This window comes from Bufo gargarizans, chromosome 4 (genome assembly GCF_014858855.1).
Source record: "Bufo gargarizans isolate SCDJY-AF-19 chromosome 4, ASM1485885v1, whole genome shotgun sequence".
Taxonomy (NCBI): domain Eukaryota; kingdom Metazoa; phylum Chordata; class Amphibia; order Anura; family Bufonidae; genus Bufo; species Bufo gargarizans.
In genome coordinates this window covers 433,575,950-433,598,800 of record NC_058083.1, presented here as the reverse complement: position 1 = coordinate 433,598,800, position 22,851 = coordinate 433,575,950, and the positions used below count along the sequence as shown (strand labels likewise).

Sequence of the window (22,851 nt, the reverse complement as noted above, 5' to 3'; positions counted from 1 at the left end):
GGTCCTCCTGGGAGAAACCTGCAGTTACCCACACAGCAGAGCCAGTGCAACCAGCTCAGATAAGTAAGCTGATGGGCAGAGGTACTATAAGATAGAAGCAAGGGTCAATACGGGAGGGAGATTGATTACAAAGGATTAAATCCAGCATTTAGGCATCCGGGCCTTGGGATGCAGCCAGCCAGAATGGCTGTGGACATAATGCTTCACAGACTAGGTTGCACTAACTGTTTACCCTCCCAGTATCTTGCAAGATTAATACTTGCCATCTTACTGCAATAAGCCTGCTTGTGAATTATATGATTTAAGGGACTGCATAATCAACTGTCTGTACAAAGTTGGACTGTTTTCCAAGTAAAAGCAACATTTGGTTCACCATACCATCTGTGTACCTCAATTACTACTGCTATAAATCGGTGTGCCACCGTTACAGGCACTGGCGTCACTATTCTTAAAGGGACCTTGCCCCAGGCACTCAAAATACCTGCAACATCCAGGGCACCTCATCCACCATCAGGCCTGGTCCCTACATACAGTGTGCCCCAGAGGAACTTGTGTCAACCTCTTCTCCTTCACTGCCGCATGCCTGCCCAGGGTTCCCCTCCAAAAAGTGAGTAACCGTGACCTCACTATCGCAATACCCTGCAGGTCTGGCGTGCTGCAAGTAGTGCCTGAACCAGAAAATATTTCTTCAGATGTGTGTGTGTGTGTGTGTGTGTGTGTGTCGAAAAATTTGGTTCTCTATCCTACACGGATCACCCATTCATAATCTACGCTCTCTCCCAGCCATGGCTGGATGAGAACTTGTATGCCTTTCCTCCATTTGCGTTAATCCCCAAGGTTCTACAAAGAGTGTTACTGGGAAGCCACAGGTTGCTTCTGATTGCACCTAATTGGTCCAGGAGATCATGGTTCCCATTACTACTGAAGATGTCAGCAGGAGACTTTTCTACTACCGGATGTTCCTGATCTCCTTCACCAGGATCCAGTTTGGCATTCCAGGGCAACTGTACTTCAGCTAGCAACGTGGAACCTGAACGGTAATTAAGAGAAAAAGGCCTCTCCAATGCGGTAACTTCCACAATTCTCTATAGCCACAAGTGTAACATCAAAAATCTATAACAGAATCTGGCTTTTTTTTTTTTTTTTTTTTTTAAATGTACAGATGGTGATATCAGGGGCCCCTTTATGATCGCTAAGGTTCTGGAGTTTCTCCAGTTGGGTCTTAGACTTAGAGCAGATATCTGGACTTTAATTGTGCTAAGTGCCTTTCTGGACATTAAACTGGCAGAAGCGGACCTCATCAAAAAATTTGTGAAAGGGGCCCAGAGAAAACAACCCATGGTAAGGCCCACTGTTCCACCTTGGGACTTAAACCTGGTACTATCTGCCTTAACAGACAGTCCCTTTGAGCCCTTAACGGAGATATCTTTAAAATTGCTTACTTTCAAAACCGTTTTTCTGATAGCTATTACCACGGCTAGAAGGGTGGGGGAAATACAAGCCTTTTCATGCAGACCTCCTTATCTAACCATCAGAGATGGAATAGTATTAAAACTTTTTTTTTTTTTTTTTTTTTTGCCCAAGGTGGTCTCTAAGTTCCACTGTCTACAGGAAGTGTCTCTTCCATCCTTTAGGTCTCCATCTAACAGACGTTTTCATAACCTAGATGTGAGAAGAGCAGTGCTAACCTACCTTTAAAGCCACGGAGGACTTCAGAAAGACTGACAGACTGTTCAATTTTCAGGCCCGAACAGGGGGAACGCGTCAAGCAAAACATCTATTTGCCGATGGATCAGATCTGCAAATCTGAAATCTTGTGGTGTTATGACTCAAAGAAAGCCTCCCTCCTCCTGCAACAGGAGGCAAACTGAAGCGCCCTGCAATCCTCAGTGGTGGAAGGACATGCGCCAAACTGCTATCCGCCTCAGGCCCAGCCACCAGAGCATTTACCCAGTGTGCAGTTATGGAGATAACGTCCCTGACCTTGCTTACTGGTCCACGTATCTGTAGTGAGGTGCACCTTGCCACAGATGGTGTTGCGCAGTGCACACCTGATTTTGTCCCCTACTTAGTTGTGCTGGGAAGGGATAGCTCTCCTAGAAAAGTAGTGGCAGCTGGGCACTATTTACTGTGGTACAGCCACCACCATAAGGCCTTTAAAACTATACGTCTCCACCAGACGGAGTGACAGACTTTCAAAGGCCAACAATTTAGAAATGCTGGCTTCAGGGCTAGGGATTGCGGGTGGTTAGGGGGGTGCTTCCTCTTCCCCCTCCAGCGTTTGGGAGATGGAGAGCTGAACGCTTCCGTGGGACATTGTGGAGATGCTTGGTTACCCAGGTGTTGGTGTTGCTGGCAGATCCTGTTTGCGGGGTGGCAGGTGGCACCGTCATTCCAGAGGTGGATGAAGAGGCCACGACTGCAGCAGAAGAGGAAGCAGGAGGAGCCAGAGACCTTTTCTTGTTTTTTGAGGTGTCTACTCCACTGCAGCTCATGCTTGGCACTTAAATGCCTGGTCATGCAGGTTGTGCTCAGGTTGAGAACATTTATGCCTCGCTTCAGGCTCTGATTGCACAGCGTGCAAACCACTCGTGTCTTGTCGTCAACACATTGTCTGAAGAACTGCCATGCCAGGGAACTCCTTGGAGCTGGCTTTGGTGTTCTCGGTCCCTTGCTGCGGTGGGCAGTAGCAGGCGTACTGTCTAGAGGACAGCCGCTCTGCTTTTGCACCCTGCTCCCTCTTCTGCTGTGCTGGTGGCTTAGTGCAACTACCGCCTCTTCCTCCAAACTACATAGGTCACTTGCATAACCTTGATTCCATGTGGGGTCGAGGACCTCATCCTCCACATCTTCACCCCTGCCTTCCTTGTCGGTCTGCACACTTTCGAAAGCCCTAGCAGTTGGCACCTGTGTTTTGTCATCATCCGAGACATGCTGCGATGGTCCTCCCATGTACTTAAGTGGTTGGGCATCGGTGCGCTCAATCTCTTCCACTTCTGGGGCAGGGCTAGGTGGATGGCCCTGGGAAACCCTGCTAATTCATCAAAAAGCAGAAGACTGTTGCATGACTTGGGGCTCAGACTGCTTGGCTGATTTGCAAGGGGGTGAGGTGAAAGACTGATGGACATTGGCTGCAGGTGCCAACTGTGGGCTGCAGGAGACTGGGTGGGAGACGATGTGAAGGAACTGGAGGCACTGTCAGCAACCCAATCTTCGATCGCCTGTACTTGTTCAGGCCTCACCATTCGTAGAGCCACATTAGGCCCGACCAAATACTGCTGCAGGTTCTGTCACCTACTTGCACCTGAGGAAGGATTTTTCACTTGTGCATGTAGCTGGCACGATCGACCACGTCCTCTTCCTGCAACAGGAGCGCCACCAGCAGCACCACTACCTCTGGCCACATCCCTTATTTGACACTCTCCTAATTTCTCGAATTTAGGATCTTGCCCTAAATGGGTGTTTGATAATAGAATGACAGTATGTACAGGGTTTCCCTCACACACTGAACCAGACTAGGCCTCAATTAAATATTTGTGCACTAAAAGGCGGTATTTCAAATATCTGAATATAACCCAAATATATAAAGGGTGTATCTCACAATGACCTCTGCAGCAAAGGCTGCCAACAAAATTTTTTATTTTTTTTTGCCCAAACTGGTGTATGTTTAATAACTGAATTTGACAGCAGTATATAACCCTGGAATTTCACACGTGCTGATGCTGAAAGGCCAGAAAATAGTGGATCCTGGCAAAAAAGTGTAAACCCAGAAAATTAAGGCTGTATTTCTAGCTTAAATTGCGCACTGACTAAGTCTGCAAATGCACCAATGCATACATTTTATTGCATTGTTCACACCTGATAGCATAAACTACTGCTCTCGTATTGCAATTACTGTAGGACTTGATGTTATAAGTCTGTGTGTGATCTGTGTTGGAAAACGTCTTTGTATTTTGCACATAATTACATGTGCGGCATCGCTGACTACCGCAGCGTGTGAACCCTTTGTATGTCAACCATGTGTCAGTTTGCTGATTGGTTTCTTATATAAACATGGAAGGGGACAGGGAATTGCCTATTGTTGGGGGTCTCTTTGATACTATCCTGCAGCCTTCTTTCAGTACTATATTCAATATATTATCATATAACACCAGAAGGTATTTTGATTATATCTTGGATTATATTATATTGTCGGCTGTAGGTTAGTACCAAAGTTGGTTGTATTGTCTTATTCTTGTCCTTCATTATGTCCTCCTTTATACTTTTTGTATCTTTTTGTTATTATTGAACAAAAGGGATTCTCTATTTTTATTTTTTGTTCAAGGAGGACATAATGAAGGACAAGAATAAGACAATACAACCAACTTTGGTACTAACCTACAGCCGATAATATAATCAAAAAATACCTTCCGGTGTTATATGAGGATAATATAGTACTGAAAGAAGGCTGCAGGATAGTATCAGAGACCCCCAACAATAGGCAATTCCCTGTCCCCTTCCATGTTTATACAAGAAACCAATCAGCAAACTGACACATGGTTGACATACAAAGGGTTCACACGCTGCGGTAGTCAGCGATGCCGCACATGTAATTATGTGCAAAATACAAAGACGTTTTCCAACACAGATCACACACAGACTTATAACATCAAGTCCTACATCAATTGTAATACGAGAGCAGTAGTTTATGCTATCAGGTGTGAACAATGCAATAAAATGTATATAGGGTGTACTATAAGAAAATTCAAAACAGAATTCTGGAACATTTAAACTATATAGATAATCCCTCCTACACCAATATATCAAATGTGGCAAGACACTTTATTGAAAAACATAACCGCAGCCCTAAGTATTAAAACATATGCCATTGAACATGTAAAAACCTCTACTAGAGGTGGGGACATAAAACATCAGGTAAATTTAAGAGAGGCCTTTTGGATATTTAAACTAGAAACTAGATACCCAAAGGGTCTAAATATGAGAATGGAAATTATGCACTTTTATTAGGGGTATTTTTCCTATTGTTGGTATATACATACAGATGCCTGCAAATAAGAGCCTTAGTATGTATGGCCTATTACCAAGTCTATTACAATATCGAGCAGCTATATGCATAAAGCCAAATTTCCATGTGAATAAGTACTTATTATATGCAGTGAATTTGAAAGCAGAGCTTTTTTTTTTTTTTTTTGTCCTTATTGTTTAAGGCTACTTTCACACTAGCGTTCAGAGCGGATCCGTCTGCATTATATTGTATAAAAATTTCTAAGTGTGAAAGTAGCCTGAGCGGATCTGTCCAGACTTTTACATTGAAAGTCAATGGTGGACGGATCCGTTTGAAGATTGAGCCATAGTGTGTCATCTTCAAACGGATCCGTCCCCATTGACTTACATTGTAAGTCTGGACAGATCCGCACGGCCAGGCGGACACCCGAATGCTGCAAGCAGCGTTCAGGTGTCCGCCTGCTGAGCGGAGCGGAGGCTGAACGCCGCCAGACTGATGCATTCTGAGCGGATCCGCGTCCACTCAGAATGCATTACGGCTGGATGGAAGCGTTCGGGTCCGCTTGTGAGCCCCTTCAAACGGAGCTCGCAAGCGGACAGCCGAACGCTAGTGTGAAAGTAGCCTTATCTGCCTGTTATGTAACTTTTAATGCTAGAAAAACATTTTGGATGTATAGAATTATGTTTTTAAAGCAACATTAATTAAATCTCTGGAAGCCAGATATTCGATTGGAAAGAATCTGATGTCTCAGGTGATGGGTATTAGAGATAAATGTTGCGCAAAGGGGGAAGATTCACATCCACATTTCTTACTCCCCTCCCCCACGCCTCACATGGTGAGAAGTGGGAGTGATCTTAGCGCTGATTACATACACCTCTGCCCTTACTTATACCTGAAGACATCAGACGCACACTACTGTTACGAATAAGAATCTTTCGAAACGCATCAACAGCCTACACCAGAGAGAATGTGAGTCCTGTATTGTCTACGCACTATTGCTCAATAAAGATGGGGAAATTGACACTTCAAAAAGTGAGTGCTGGAGCCTGAAATTTCTAATTTTGTCGCTATACCTGAACAAGGAGGTTGAAAAAACCAAGGCACCGAGCACGCGGATACATCTCACCGCAGAAATAGTGAGCCGGTATCCCCACTTTACACGTCTGCTTAGTAGCTCTGTAATTGTGGCAGGAACTAATCTTCTGCACTTTTCTAGAACTACTGCTGTATGGGGACAAACTAGCTGAGGAGGAATGGCTTCTCCTAGGTCTCTGGCCTTAACTCACAGATGGTTTCTCAGGGGATGCTTGCTTCCTGGAACTCTGGAGACTGTCTGGCTTTCTGCTTCTTCATCCAGCTGAGGCTGCAGCTCAGCCTGGGTATATGATCAGGTCTCAGCAAAGACAAGATCCTTGCTGTCTTCCCTATACAGGGGATCTCCTACACACTCTACCCCCTAGCAGGGGGTGGGCTACACTCAATCTAACTTCCTTATTCACCAATGCTGCAGGATGTGGGAACACTGCTCACCTCCACAGAGGGGGAGCTAAGCTGGAATAATCCATTCCAGCCTAGATGTACTAAACTGAGACTAGTACCTGGCCAATGCATTGCTACCACCTGCTGGTGACCAGGTAAATTACAAGGAACAATTGTATTTAACGTGGTTTTACATGCACATTTGTGAACACATAATATAAACTACATCAGATGACAATATACAGGCTCTTAGATAGTAGAGGTGTGTAGTAACACAACTCTGGGGTGTTACATTTACACTGCCTGGCCCTGTCAAATGGGTGCAAATCTGCTGACAGATGCCCTTTAAAGGGATTCTGTCACCTCCCCTAACCCAAAAAACGATTTTAAAGCAGCCATGAAGCACAGCTTACCTTGATTAGGCTGTGCTCTTTGATCTTGTAATCCGTCCAGCAGTTTCCTCAAAAAACGACTTTTATTGATATGTAAATGAGTCCTGAAGGTGCCCAGAGGGGCGTTTTGTTCTTCTTAGAGAGCCCAGTACCGCCCCTCTTACAGTGCCCAGCCCGCCTTCCTTGCACTGTCTAACCGCCCCCAGCCTGCCACAGCCTCTCCTCCCTCTCCTCCCCCTCCCTCACGCCGAACGAAGTTTCGCACAGGCGCAGTACCCACTGAGGGCTGCGCCTGTGCGATCAGCAGGAGACTGAGGGCAGGAGCTTCATCCTCGTCACTGGGCATGCGCCGAGCCCAGTGACGTCCGATGCTCGGTCTTCCCTGCTGACTGAGGGAAGAGCGAGCATCGGACGTCACTGGGCTCGGCGCATGCCCAGTGACGAGGATGAAGCTCCTGCCCTCAGTCTCCTGCTGATCGCACAGGCGCAGCCCTCAGTGGGTACTGCGCCTGTGCGAAACTTCGTTCGGCGTGAGGGAGGGGGAGGAGAGGCTGTGGCAGGCTGGGGGCGGTTAGACAGTGCAAGGAAGGCGGGCTGGGCACTAAGAGGGGCGGTACTGGGCTCTCTAAGAAGAACAAAACGCCCCTCTGGGCACCTTCAGGACTCATTTACATATCAATAAAAGTCGTTTTTTTTTTTTGAAGAAACTGCTGGACGGATTACAAGATCATAGAGCACAGCCTAATCAAGGTAAGCTGTGCTTCATGGCTGCTTTAAAATCGTTTTTTGGGTTAGGGGAGGTGACAGAATCCCTTTAAGACAGAATATCCCTTACACACCAGCAGTAGTCTCTAAGTCCCTCTGTCTCCAGCAGTCCCTTTTCCATTCTCCTCCTTCCCCATCCCCTCTCCATAGACGGCTGTTATCTCATACTTCGGTGAACAAAGTCTGTGTTCACTGCTCGGATCTATATTCAGTGAATAGGAGGGGGAGCAGGCGAGGAGCTCAATAGGAAACTTCTCCCCCCCCCCCACATCAAAGTTGATAACGCAAATTTAACTGGTCAGCCTAGTTGCTGACAGCTGATTCATTATTGTCTTCTAACTGAGCTCCTACATTTTCAGGACTTTGAACTTCGTCAGTATGAAGAAACTCGTTGGGTAACAACTTCACTAAAACAGGACATTTTTGGCATAGGGATGGTGACTAGTTTCAACCGTCTGTTTGGGTATATCAATGGGAACAATGCTGAAGGTAGGTTGTCCTCTTTTATATAAGGCTCTGCTCACATCCATATTGTAAGGCTTTGTGTTCTGCAGTGCTATGCTTGCCATTAAAATGACTGAAATCCTGCCAGATATAATAAGTAAATGCTAACAATTCTGACTTAACATTGCACCAGAACAATAAGGGTGCCTTCACACGTGCCAGATTTTGTAGCGGAAAATTCTGCGACTTAAAATGGTTTTAATTCATTTGAATGAGTCAACAAGCACATGGGTTTCTGCAAGCTTCACTGAGGTAAATGGAGCTGATTTTCAGTCATGGAATGTTTTGCCATGTCTGAAGGTACCCTAATGGTCAAAAACCATTAAAAGAATGAAGGTAACAATGGAGCGTTCTAGACTTCATAATGTCAAACTGTCATCTAGTACATGCAACGACCGGACACCCTAGGGGTGATGTGCATGAGCGTACTAGTGATAAGGTGCTGAGGATGGTAGTACTCACAGTTGAGATGTCCCTTGGGGACGGCGTGCAGTGGATGGGAAGACGGCACAAATCTTCTGGGGCACTCTCGGTTACAGGAAACTCCAGCCAGATGGAAGTTGAGGTGCTTGTGGCGGCTGTGTCCCTGGTTCGTGACACCAGCACCGTGCAATGAGGAGATGAAGTGGAATGATGAGAGGCAGTAGTTGAACCAAACAAGAACTTTACTTGGCAGTTGTAATCTTGCAGTGAATAGAATTTGGTAGCAGCACTTTGTATTGCATAAAATTGGCAAAGATGATAAAGCTGAAATAGCAGGCTCCATGAAGCACTGTATGTAGGTTCCAGCTCAACTTGCTTATGCAGGAGTGGTGACGATACTCTGCTTTGTTCCTGGTCTTGCTCAGGCTTATTATCCTTGCAACAATATAAATATTAAACATAGCTTTGTACGTGTCAGGTTGTGTCCAGGTGCTGGAAGCTTCTCCTGGTCACTTGGTGCTGTGCAGTCCTTAAGCTGGGAATGCTCTAACCTCCACAAGTTCAAGTAGATTAACTCCTGGGGCAAAGCCCGGGAGGACAGTTGGTCTCCTAACTCCTGTCCTAACTTCTCTCTCCCCACACTCTCTAACTCTAACTTCCTGTTGCTGGCCTATTTTAAATGATGTAATAGAGACCTCTAGTGTTGGCAAAGTGTAATGCGTTTGAGCAGCCTGAAATAAGAATTTAGCAGCATATGATAAAGGCAAATACAGTAGTGAGTGCAAAATGACAAATGGAAATGGTGTTTTGGAGGAGCTCATACACACAAGTGGGACACTACATACATTAGAGAAACTCAGTTGCCAACTGTCCTGAATTTTCAGGGACTCCCTGGTCTTCAGAGACAGTCCTGGCAAATTCAGGTTGTCATGAGCAGAAAATGGGTGGGGGCTAATAGCCCCACCCATAAATGGGCATTTCTGGATGCAGTCGGGCATTCCCAGGTGAGAGATTTCCAGTGTCCCAATTTTTACTAACCTAAATGTTGGTAAGTTTGAATTCTGTATAATGAAGATAAAATATTCTGGTGTAGGAGTCTGCCCATACAAAGCTAGACATCTGGCCTATAATGTTGAAACTTCCAAACCCATGCCAGTGTGTTCTTTTAAGATAAAAAGGAAAGTATGGTACAGTGTTGGCCAATGGAAAACTAGTTTTAGTGCTCTCATTAAGAACAACAACAAAATTGGAGTATTGCAGGTTTAATTCCTTGTAAACAAAAAAATAGAAGTAATGATGCTACCTTTGGAGACATCACCAGTAGAGATTGTTTGCCGGCCGTCATTTCACGGAGAACTTTGTTCATGATTTGCCGAACATATGGCGATATTCACACGTGCCATATTTTTTTGCATAGCGCCGAACTTTAACCCATGACATCAGGTGGGACAGGACAGCCAATTGAAGAGTTTCAGCAAATGGACATACCCCCCACCCCCACCTGCCCACCATTTTATATTTAGTCTTTTTCCAGTGTAGGAAGAGGTTGCTGTGTGGAGCAGGGACATACTGTTAGGGACACCAAACGCTTGCTAATAGGGCCCAAAAAGTCCTTTATAGGACTGGTATAGGTGTGATACTTAAAATATACTTTTTAACAGTATAAAGTGTGTGTGTGTGTGTGTGGTTCTGTGGCAGGTGCAGCACTATGAAGTGCCTTTTGTGCTGTGGCATTAGAAGAATTTTGATATCTGACTTCTAATCTAACCAGACTGTCTATTAGGCCTTATGCACAAGACCATTGTGGTCCACATCCGAGCCGCATTTGTGGCTCGGGTGTGGACCCGTTCTCCAATAGGACTGCAAAAGATGCAGACAGCACTCCGTGTGCTGTCAGCATCCATTGCTCTGTTTCGTGGCCCCACCCAAAAAACATAGCATGTCCTATTCTTGTCTGTTTTGCGGACAAGAATAGGCATTTCTACAATAGGCCGCCTGTTCCTTTCCGCAAATTGGGGAAGGCACACAGCTGTATGTTTGTTTTTTTTTTGTTTTTTTTTCCTATGGAAACGGTAGGTTTAAAGAGCACACCAAATTCTTGAAACAACTTCTTTATTAACTTCAACTTTTCTTCATATAGCACTGCCGCCTCCGCAGCAGATAGTACATAACACGTGTTAAGAAGATATCACAAAATAGCGGTATGCATAAGATGGTGGTTCAACTTTTCAATCTTGTCATTCAACATAAGATGGTGGATATATTTCTCTTGAGTATCTGTACTCATTTTAAGTTATTTAAGCACTTTATGATCTCTGAGGTATATCTGAGGCCTAACTAATAGTTTACTTGCTGAATGTGGTTGCAACTTGCAGTTAGCAATAACTATTTGCAGATTGAGTATGATCTGATATGGTTGTATGCAATTTGGATTGTGAACTTTGTAGTTTGCAATTGGTGGAACTAGGTAATCACACAACTGGTGCAGTATACAGTTCTAAACACTATTAACAGTAGGGAAATTATATAACTGTTTTAAATACCTATCTTGGCCTATCTGCTTCCATAAAACACAGCTCTTAGTGGAGTGTCTGTTCAGCTCCTCTCGGAATGATCCCAGTAGCTCCTGCTAGTGGAATTTCCCACACAAGCTGTGTGTGAGGCTGGCTGTAATTGGTCTAGACTCCTGCGCAGCACCAACAGACTATACTTTGTTTCTGCTGTGTCATTGAGCTTGCCTCCAATTCATATAATGAATCTTAAAGGCATATTATCGTTTCTGCTTCTGTGAGCAAAATATAGAAGTTATGACATCCAAACATGAAGTTGCTGTAAATAACTCGGCTTTCTTTAACACACAAACATGGGAACTGTATTAAGGTTATTGGCAGGTCTAGCTATACACATATTAGCAATCTAGGTCAGGTCTTAGCTGGCCAGCTACACTCCCACCAAATCGCCTATAATTCTATGTTCTTAGTGATAGGACTTGAACATGAAATTGAGAAATTTTCCATGATTTCAACTTCCAAGTGAATTTTATCACTCAAGTAGAACAACTAATTTCTGTATAGAACATTCCAACTTTAGTGGAATAGTGAAGTTTTCCTTTGTCAAGTTTTGAGTCTCCTATTTGTCACAATACACTTACTAGTTTGTCTTCAGCCTTTTGAACTTCTAGAACTTTGGCTAATTTCCATTGACTTCTAGGTCAATTTTCTTTCACTTAGGCTACTTTCACACTAGCGTTCGATCGGATCCGTTCTGAACGGATACGCTCATATTAATGTAGACGGTGGCTCCGTTCAGAACGGATCTGTCTGCATTATAACTTAGAAAATTGTTCTAAGTGTGAAAGTAGTCTGAGCGGATCCGTTCAGACTTTACATTGAAAGTCAATGGGGGACGGATCCGCTTGAAGATTGAGCCATATGGTGTCATCTTCAAGCGGATCCGTCCCCATTGACTTCCATTATAAGTCGGAACGGATCTGCACGGCCAGGCGGACACCCGAACGCTGCTTGCAGCGTTCAGGTGTCTGCTCACGGAGCGGAGGCTGAGTGCTGGCAGATGGATGCATTCTCAGTGGATCCGCCTCCACTGAGAATGCATTAGGGCCAGACGGCTGCGTTCAGGGCCGCTTGTGAGCCCCTTCAAACGGAGCTCACAAGCGGACACCTGAACGCAGGTGTGAAAGAAGCCTAACACTGTCACCAACTTGGACCTTTCTTCTGGGTGTTTGCCATTTACTACTTGGCATCAGATTGGCTAAGTACTCTTTCCTCCATCTATCTATTCCAAAACTTATCTGATAGATATTGAACTCTTCACCATATCCTTTTTAGCATGTAAATCCTCTTTGGTGAACTTGCCAGGTGGTGGCTGTATGTATTCAGAGTTAAGGTGAAGTAGATGGTTGGGAGTTAAAGGGTCCAAATTTGTAGAATAGCTGTTATCAACTAAGTGGATGACTTAACAGACATTACTTCATAGAATAGGGTCCTAAGTGAAGCATCATCTATTCTTTTTCTACACTGAACATAACACATTCCTTACAGTTCTGATTTGTCTTTCCCGAACTCCTCCTGTATGGCTTGCATGTGGAGCATTCATATGAAAATTTCTCTAACAACAAATACTCCGTTTTCTTTATTGATCTTTTAGAGCTTTCTTCAATTCATCCTTTGCTCTGACAAAATTAAATCCTTCGTCAGATCTAAGCACTGACAGTACCTCTAATGGCTATGAAAACTCTCAAGGCGTTGATGAATGCGTCAGTTGACATATTTTCAAACATTTCCAGGTGAATTGCTCTGGAGCTTAGAAATGTAAATATTCGTTTATCTCTTGTACTCTGGGCCAAAACAATCCATTCCGCTATGGTGATGGGTTTACATGATCTTTGTTCTGTAGGTCTAAGTGCCTTTCTGCAGACTACACATTTACTTATATACTTTGCTTCCTTTCACAACTAGAGATGGCCTTGCAGTTCACCCGGTGGTCGTTTCGCAGCAAACTTTGCTCGTTCGCCTAAAGGATGAACATAAAGTGATGTCAGCCCTCGCCATAATCTTTTACATTGTGAAGAACTTTGACAAATGACACATCCATCAAGTGGTACAGGACAGCTAACTGACGTTTCAGCACATGGACATACCCCTACCTTATAAATAAACCCGATCTGGCTGCAATTTTATATTCCGTGTTTTGCCAGTGTAGGGAGAGGTTGCTGTGTGGACAGGGACAGACTGTTGGGGACACCAAACACTAGCTAATAGGGCCACAAGTCCTTTTTTAAGGACTGGTATAGGTGTGACTTACTAAGGGGTGTAACATACTTTCTAAGATAGTCCGTGTATTACACACTGTCCTTTTGTCTTTTATTCCTGAAAACGAAAATGTTTTTTTTGTTTACCAAAACCTATGTATAATAAGGAAAGCTCTGACCTTATGGGATGAAAGGTCATATCCCACTTAACATATTCCAAATATAAATAAAAATGCTGAAACCAGCCAATTTGATTGGAAAATATTTTTTAATAATTTAACAACTCAATTACAAAATTCTGTTGAACTCAATACACTAGCTCAACCATAAGCTGAAGCTCATTACAAATTAATAATTTAACATTAACAACTCTATTTAAACATTCATTTGAATTCATATACAACAAAACACAAGCTCAGCCATAAGCTCAAACTCAAAAAATTGCAGCTTGTCAAACTCATACCCCACCAAAACTAAGCTCAACAATGGTTCGTAAATCCAAATTAAATATATCCAAGCCAATGTCGGATAAATGTACCCCATCCGAAAAATAAAGGCCGGGCACACCACCTTCTAAATCAATATGGAGAAAAGTAAAACCCCATAATATATGGAGGAATTTTGACATTAATCTGTTAATCCTGCAACGAATTCTGTCCAGGTGCTTAATATCAGGCGATTGTTCCAATCTCAGAAAATACAACTCTGGCATTTGGAAAAACTATGCACTGTCATTAAACTAGACTTCATCTGGAAAACTAGATCCATAGTACCCAGCTTCCCAATATCATTACCCCCCCCCCCCCCCCCCCAAAAAAATGTATAACAATTTAATCTGGGTCCGGATAATCCGCAGCCATGATCAGTATCTGATTCCATAAATCAAGCCACCTCAGACCTCTTACACCATTCCAATAAATCTGTACTGTTTCTGACGGCATAGATAAAGTCCCTATGGTCATACACTGGCTCTCATCTTTGCCCAGTGGATAAAGCAGTGACCAATGAGCCATACAACCTTACCTGAAATAAATTATGCATCAATCAATTTAAATCCTGACTGACATGAGAAGTATAACAGTTAGATGACCAATCCATTGAATTGCGGACTCCTCAAGACCAAGACTAAAAGCCTCAGTCGCAGCCCTGATACAAATGGAATGGGAAGAAAAGTTGCGATCGCTCAAACCCGGAAAACTGAAATTCCATGTGAAAACGCAGAACGAAACTGAGTCAATGGGGAACCCAAAAATTAACTGAACCATGGGGGCATACAGACAAATATTTTAAAGATAGGCGAACGGAGCATACTGGACTGGTAGGGATGCCCTAATACAAATCCAGAAACCTCTACCACCTTGATCTATCTTGGAATGACTAATGAATATCTTAACAGTTCAAAAAACTAAACCGAGGAACTAAGTAAGCCCATCAACTGAAACCTAGATCTTGGAAGGAGCTCACTAATGTGTAATGCCCCGAAGAACATAGGCTGTTGAAAACAAACCTGCTTCATAATCCGAAAAACAAACTGAACTATCAGGGGTAACAGGACAATGCCTGTCAAACACAATTGCCCTTCTTATACCCCTTCAACAGCTGCTTAATAATGAGAATTTCACAAAGACCTATTGCCTAACAACCTCACAAAAAACTAAACCCCCGCAAGAATCCGACATACCGTCGTATAGGCCAAACGCTTACGAAACAAAGATGAGCAAAAGGCAACAGCTAACTGCTTCAACAGTATCAAGGGAGACAATGATAAGTCAGACATAAAAACTAGACCATTTGGACCAAGTGCCTACATAACTTGACCATGTAGATGGGCAAACTATTGCTGCAAAAGTCCCATAATCATAACCATATCACAGTCCACAGGTGAAGTGGGCACCATTCTCTCCCCCGCTCTGCATAAGGAACCAACTGACAAAATCTGCAAAACTGAAAATGGGATGACTCATCAGCAACCTTATTCGGTCTACCAGGAATATGCACTGCCCTAAGTAAGATATTCCAACTCAAGCATAGCAAAACTAAATGCCTTAACAAATTAATCACCATACTACACTTTACCATAAAAATTGTTTATCATCTAAGACAACACCCTTACCCGTGTTCAGAATCTACTTCCTATTCTTGAACTGAGAACCCCATAGTGTAACAGCAACAATAACCGGGAATAGCTCCAACAACACTAATTTCTTCACTAATCCTCTATCAAACCACAACTGGGGCCAACGCTCAGCACACCATTTACCCTGAAAAAAAGCACCAAAACCTACTGAACCTGAAGCATCTGTAAACGGCTGTAGATCAACAGCATAAATTAAAATCAGACAACCATTAAAACCCTGAAAAAATCCCAACCAGACTAATAAATAATCCTGAACCTCCCTTGAGATCCTGACCTGAAGGGCAGGATTCTTCAGCCCAGTAATAAGCAAAGATAAATGACGAGAAATACTTGCTAATGGCATAACCTTGGGAAAAATATACCAATAAATCCAAGAGATTGAAATTCCTTTACCGTGGCCCTCGACCTACAAAATAACACTGAGAACGCAGAACTAGCAATTCCTAAATACTCTAAACATTTACACAGAAAAAACTTTCAACTAAAGCCAAAGGAATCCCAATCAAGGAGCTGTGCACAAGCTGGAGAGGAACCAGGACCAATAAACAAAACCTCATCTAGATAGTGTCAATGAACCCATAGGCATCCAAACAGCCACAACCCATTCCAGAAAACATGAAATCTTCAAAATAAAAGCAAGACCATGAGCAGCCCATAGGTAGACACCGGTCAAAAAAGAAACCAAAAAGACAAAAACCAACCGGATGAACCGGCAACAAACGAAAAGCAGATTTTATGTCTGCCTTAGCCAACAAAGAGCCAGACCCAAAATCCTTAATCAAGCTAATAGCATAATCAAAATAAGCATAAGACATTCAAGGACAAACTAAGGGGAAACAAGTGGTGAATGAGCCTAAAAGAGTTAGACTCCTTAGGAACAACCCCTAAGGTCCCTTTCACACGAGCGTGATTTCCGCACGGGTGCAATGAGTGATGTGAATGCATTGCACCCGCACTGAATCCTGACCCATTCATTTCAATGGGGCTGTGTACATGAGTGTTTTTCACGCATCAGTTCTACGTTGCGTGAAAATCGTAGCATGTTCTATATTCTGCGTTTTTTTTCACGCAGCCCTGGCTCCATAGAAGTGAATGGGGCTGCACGAAAAAACGCATTGGATTCGCAAGCAAGTGCGGGTGCGATGCGTTTTTTTTTTCACTGATGGTTGCTAAGAGATGTTTGTAAACCTTCAGTTTTTTTTTTTTTATCACGCGCGTGAAAAACGCATTGCACCCGCGCGGAAAAAACTGAACTAAACGCAATCGTAGACAAAACTGACTGAATTTGCTTGCAAAATGGTACGAGTTTCACTGAACGCATCCGGACCTAATCAGTCACGCTCGTGTGAACCCAGCCTAAGGCGGATATACAAAATTTCAAACAGGGGAGGGGGGGTAAACAAAAAGGCCAGCTAGTCTACCTAAAGACAACTCATTAACAACTTTATCTACAGCTACATTAGGAAACTGATGAACAGACAAAAGATTACTAACCACCACACAACCTGAAAAACCCGGTATTACAAACCCATCCTGGAAACCCTTAGTTAACAATTCAGCCATCTGATTTGGGTAGTGCCTTAGCTAAGGGGGCATGATCGACAACCTTACTGGACTCCAAGCTTTTTCCCAACAATTCTTTTGGAGACTGGGGGTCAGAGATGCTAGCTTTCTTAAAACATTGGGTGCCCCCCGCCCCCCAAAAAAGAGCATTTGGCCTTGTATTTACACATGGTAGGCCATCGACACTGAGTATCATTAAATGCAAAACAGGTACCCTTTCGCAACAGGCTTACACTTTGATTAGCAATCAGTCTATGCGCTGGGAGAAATGCTGCAGCAACATCAAATTCAACCAAAGGCCCCAGTGACTGCAGGCGCCTAGGAGGGGAGGGAGAAAAAACCTGGCGACTTTTCTTCTGGCACTCAGAGCGCCGCTAACTTAAAGATGCCACAGTCCTCACTTCCACATTATCTGTTTCAGGCAGCGCAGGGCAAGGCGCAGACGGCTCCCTCAGACAAGACTCCAGCAATTCACCCTCCGCAACGCCTGCTCTTTTCTCCTCAGCTCAGCGATCAGCACATCCATCGGACAGGGGGACTGTCTTCAGCAGCAATGATTCTTCTTTCACCGATGAGGTATGGACCCCAGCTTCACCTGCGCCCACATTTATCTGCACTAGCTCAACCCGACTAGCCAATCACAGCCTTGGCAGCATAAACAAAGGTAACCATTGGATAAAAATGGGATTACCTTAATACCATGTGGATCCTTCCCTAATGTCCAGGATCCCACCATTCTGAAGAGCAGGGAACAAATGTCTGCCTTAAAGGAGACGTGTGTTTTCTTGCTGTGATGCTCTGGCTTGGAAAACTTACTGTAGGCTTTGGGCCTAGTGGAGGAAAACTAGCTGGCTGCAGTACATGGCCTCTTCGTGGATAGTGGTGCGGGCACTCTAGTTCTGGACTTTGGCCTCCCACCATGCGTCTTTCTCTCTAGGGATCGCAGGAGGGTTGGCGCTCTGACTATCTTGCTTTTGCCTTCTGCCACTAAGAGTTGGCTGCAGTTTGACTAATGCACATGTTCTATGGTAGCTCTGCTGAGGTGTCTTTGCTTGCTCACTCGGAACAGTTGCTGCGCGGCGGTATATGCTGGTGCTCTTTAATGTGCAAGTTGTGGAGCGCTATCAGTTCGAGCTCTGAGGGTAATAGTTCCACTGTGGCAGGCGCAGCACTATGAAGTGCCTTTTGCGCTGTGGCATTAGAAGAATTTTGATATCTGACTTTTAGTCTAACCAGACTGTCTATTGCTGTGTAATTCCTCTAGCGCTGTTCTATGGAAACAGTAGGTTTTAAAGAGCACGCCCAATGCTTAAAATAACTTTATTAACTTCAACTTTTCTTCATGTATAACTCTGCCGCCTCCGCAGCAGTCCATGTACATAACACGTGTTGAAAAGATATCACAAAATGGTGGTATGCATAAGATGGTGGTTCAACTGTTCAATCTTATCATTTTAACATAAAATGGATATATTTCTCTTGCGTTTCTGTACTCTCTTTAAATTATTTAAGCACTTTATGATCTTTCTGAGGTCTACCTAATTCACTTGCTGAATGTGGTTGCAATATGCAGTTAGCAGTAACTATTTGCAGATTAGTTGAGTATGGATGTATGCAATCTGGATTGAACTTTTTAGTTTGCAATTGGTGGAACTGTAAGTAAAAACACATAACTAGTTCAGTATACAGTTCTAATCACTATTAATAGTAGGGACATTATATAACTGTTTTAAATGCCTATTTTGGCCTCTCTGCTTCCATAAACCACAGCTCTTAGTGGAGTGTGTCTGTTCAGCTCTTCTGGTGAGTAACGATTCCAGCAGCTCCTGCTAGGGGAATTTCCCACACAAGCTGTGTGTGAGGCTGGCTGTAATTGGTCTAGACTCCTGCCCAGCAACAACAGTAACTCTATGCTTTTGTTTATGCTGTGTTATTGAGTTTACCTCACATTCATTTAATGAATCTTAAAGGCAATTAAGGGGTTTGATATACTGGCTTCCCGCAAATACTCATTAAAGGTTTCTAGATAAATGTTTCCACAAAATACTGATCGACATACCAGCTTCCAACAAATATTGATTGAGGCCTGCAATATACCTGCTTTCACAAAAACTGTTCTTCTATAGGGAATTTTTCACAGGGTCAATTTGAAAATGACAGGCAGAGGAAAAGGCAGGCCATTCTGCAGGAGTGGTAGGGGTCTGGCAGGTGCACCAGGCCAGAGCCGAAGTGGGAGAAGGTGCATGCGATTTCCCATCCATTCCAAGACCTTACCAATGCGCAGCCATTCTTGGCATCGGATCAGGAAGAGGAGGTAGCAATGGAAGCCACCCAGCGGTCTGACAACAGTACCCAGATAAGCCCAAGAACTGAGGTCTCCCCTATCGCTGCCTACTCTGAGATCTCTAATGTCAGTGAAGGTGACGCTGACGTGTCGCTGGGTGCCCACAAGAGAGGAAGAGGGGAGTTCAGAGGGAGAGACAGAGCAGCAGATAGGGGGTAGAAGGAGAAGCAGGCAGAATTTGCAGTGCACAGGAGGCAACAAGCAGATTGCAAATGTATCTGGAGAAAGCCATGCACGGTCACATCTGGCGCTCCCAGGACGCCGGCACATGGCTCCGCAGTGTGGGCTTTAATGTGTCAGTTGCTGACAATGGTGTTGCCATCTGCAGGCTGTGCTGTCAACACAAGTCGCGGTAAGCCCAACACTCACCTAGGGACGACCGCCTTTAAGAAGGCACCTGGCTTCCCATCACCGAGCCCACTGGGAGTAACACGTCAGAACCCATAAAGCCACACTCCCGATGCTCCCTGTCCTGCTTTTTTATCTTCCCATTTGTCTTCCACTCCACCTTCCACCGTGCCGTCGTGTTCATCTGGCAAAAGGTAGGCTTTCATGGCCCAAATGTTCAAATATAAAAAGTTGACGCCGGATAACCCTCTTGCTGACCGCTGGCTTGTCGGAACTGTTAGCCCACCAACTACTGCCATATGAACTGGTGGACTCAGAGGCCTTTAGAAAATTTGTGTCCATTGGCACAACGCAATGTAAGGTCCCCGGAAGGAAATATTTCTCCCAGAAGGACATCCCAGAGCTATATGGACACGTTCAGCAGCAAGTGACTGTATCTCTGGCATAGTGTCGGTGCCAAGATACATCTGACCAGACACATGGGCAGGGAAGGTACATAACTTTTACTGTCCACTGGGTGAACCTTCTGACAGCTGTCAAGCATGCAACCCGTGACTACCGTGTGGATTTAGTGTTGCCTCCACGGATTGCATGCAGGCCTCTTCTCCTCAGTCTACTCCTCTGCTGACTCCTCCTTTTCCACTGCTCCCTAGAACCTATTTGATGTGCCAGGTGAGACGTTGCCATGCTGTACTGCAGCTGTTGTGCCTGGAAGCTAAGATCCACACTGGTCCTGCACTGCTTTCGGCTCTGTGGTCACAAGCCGATCAGTGGCAAACCCCGCTCAATTTGACGGTTGGTAAAGTGGTGTGCGACAATGGTGCCAATCTGCTGAGCATGCTGAAACGGGGCAAAATGACACACGTCCTGAACTTGGTCATGCAGCAATTCATTGCCAAATACCCCGGGGTCCAGGATGTCTTGCAGCAGGCCAGGAAAATCTCTGGCCATTTTAGAAGATCTTACACGGGCATGGCTCGCCTTGCTGACGTTCAGCGGCAAGACTGTGAATCGGGGAGGGACCCCAGGATACAGTGAAGTCAGATGAGGAAAGCTACAACACACAGCTTTGTGCAAAACAAACTTTACTAAACCAGTAATATAGACATAACAATGTGAAGGTGCACCAAAGATCTTATACCCCGGGGCCCACAGTCACTGTTCCTGTCAGGTTGGACAGACCTATCGCAATAGTGTGCACAGCAGAGCATGCAAGTCGATGCTGTGCCACAAAAGAAAAAAACCTAGCCGATGGCGTGCGCACACGGCAGAGCCTGCAAGCCGATGCTGTGCCGCAGAACAATTCTGTTAAGTATGCAAGTCCTAACTGCTTGCAGGCTGAGTAAACAGATTCACTGACCTGCATCCATTCTGTAAAAAAAAAAAATCACAGAAAAAAATAAGATAAGAACATCCTGTACGATATGATACAAATTTGCGGATGTCCCTGGCCATATTGTTGAAGAAAACCACAGAAATAAGATAATAATGCACTTATTAAAGCAGATGCAAGCACTATATATGGACTAAGTCCTCACTCTGATATGATAATGTCTGAGACACTTAGTCAATATATTTTGATCAAAACACATCTAAGCCCGCCTACCGAACGTCAAGGTGGTCTCAGGTCAGGCGGGTCCTACGCTAAACCTACCTAAGCCGTTGGGCTTCTATGTTCAGGAGCGCAGACGCCGCACATATGGTGTGCTGCTCCTAGTAACCTCCATGTGCATCAAGCAACCAATGGGAGGAGGAGCAAGCACAGCCATATGTACCACCTAATTAAGGCGCTCATTGGATAGGGGAGGGGGGCAAAAGTGCAGAGGAATGCTACTCCCAAGATACTAGGTGCGCATTCACACTTGAAGGTGCCACTCCCTCAAGCAAACACTACATAAACAAAAAAATCACAGAAAAAACTAAGATAAGAACATCCTGCACGATATGATACAAATTTGCGGATGTCCCTGGCCATGCCCCCCTCCCCTATCCAATGAGCGCCTTAATTAGGTGGTACATATGGCTGTGCTTGCTCCTCCTCCCATTGGTTGCTTGATGCACATGGAGGTTACTAGGAGCAGCACACCATATGTGCGGCGTCTGCGCTCCTGAACATAGAAGCCCAACGGCTTAGGTAGGTTTAGCGTAGGACCCGCCTGACCTGAGACCACCTTGACGTTCGGTAGGCGGGCTTAGATGTGTTTTGATCAAAATATATTGACTAAGTGTCTCAGACATTATCATATCAGAGTGAGGACTTAGTCCATATATAGTGCTTGCATCTGCTTTAATAAGTGCATTATTATCTTATTTCTGTGGTTTTCTGTGTCAGAGGATGACTTTTAACCGAGATGATCACCAGGCCCCCAGTCCTTATGCGGCTTTGCTTGAAAGTTAAACTCCTGTTCAAATGCTGTAAACAATCCTCCTGGAACAATCCCTATTCCAAAAAGCGGGATCTAGGTGAGGGACAATGACCAGTCCCCCTCCACTGCATCCCTGGACACTCTCACACCAGGATGGAACTGGATTCTATCTCACAAATCCAGTGTTTTCACCATCTCCGCTCACTTCCTGGTTCTTTCAGCAACCAGCAGCATGTCATCCTACTTTTGCATATTTAAGTCCAACAGTAACTCGGCTGTAACAGAGAACCAGTGGCCTCCTGTGGCCAAAATGCAAAATGACAATCCTAAAGTTCAATTATGCATAGCATTATACAGGGAAAACTGTTCCATAATCTCACATCAGACGTCTGATTTGTGACCGCCCGACGTGCTGGAACTCCACCTTTTATATATGCTTGATGGACTGCTCCAGCAGCAACGTGCAGTTAATGACTACCTGTATGAACTCTGCAGCAGGATAGGTTCTGGGAGCTTGGTTTCTTTTCCCCCACGCCAGTGGCTGCTCATGCACAACACATGCAGCCATTTGAGATCATCAAACTGGTCAGTCGCAGCCAGGACACAATCAGTGACATTGTACCATAAGCCTTCTTTCTGGAGCATGCATTGCATTGTGTCATTGATCAAGCCATTGAGAGGCTGGAAGATGAAGTAGCAATGCTGAATGAATTTCCAGAGGGGGGGCTACACCATCTGAGAGAAGTCAAAGGAGGAT

General features: G+C 44.5%; 1 protein-coding gene across 2 annotated transcripts in view; it reads left to right on the top strand.

The window, feature by feature from the left end:
* The first annotated feature begins 7,569 nt into the window (after positions 1 to 7,569).
* Positions 7,570 to 22,851, top strand: part of LOC122934732 (heme-binding protein 2-like) — a 39,311-nt gene continuing 24,029 nt past the window's right edge. Inside the window, exons 1-2 of one of the 2 annotated variants that reach the window (XM_044290400.1) lie at positions 7,570 to 7,626; positions 8,001 to 8,130. In XM_044290400.1, coding sequence (XP_044146335.1) covers positions 8,076 to 8,130 — 55 coding nt within the window. In that variant the 5' untranslated portion in view covers positions 7,570 to 7,626; positions 8,001 to 8,075. Of the gene's footprint in view, positions 7,627 to 8,000; positions 8,131 to 17,508; positions 17,613 to 22,851 lie in introns of those variants that run through there. The other variant, XM_044290401.1, reaches the window with a different exon arrangement.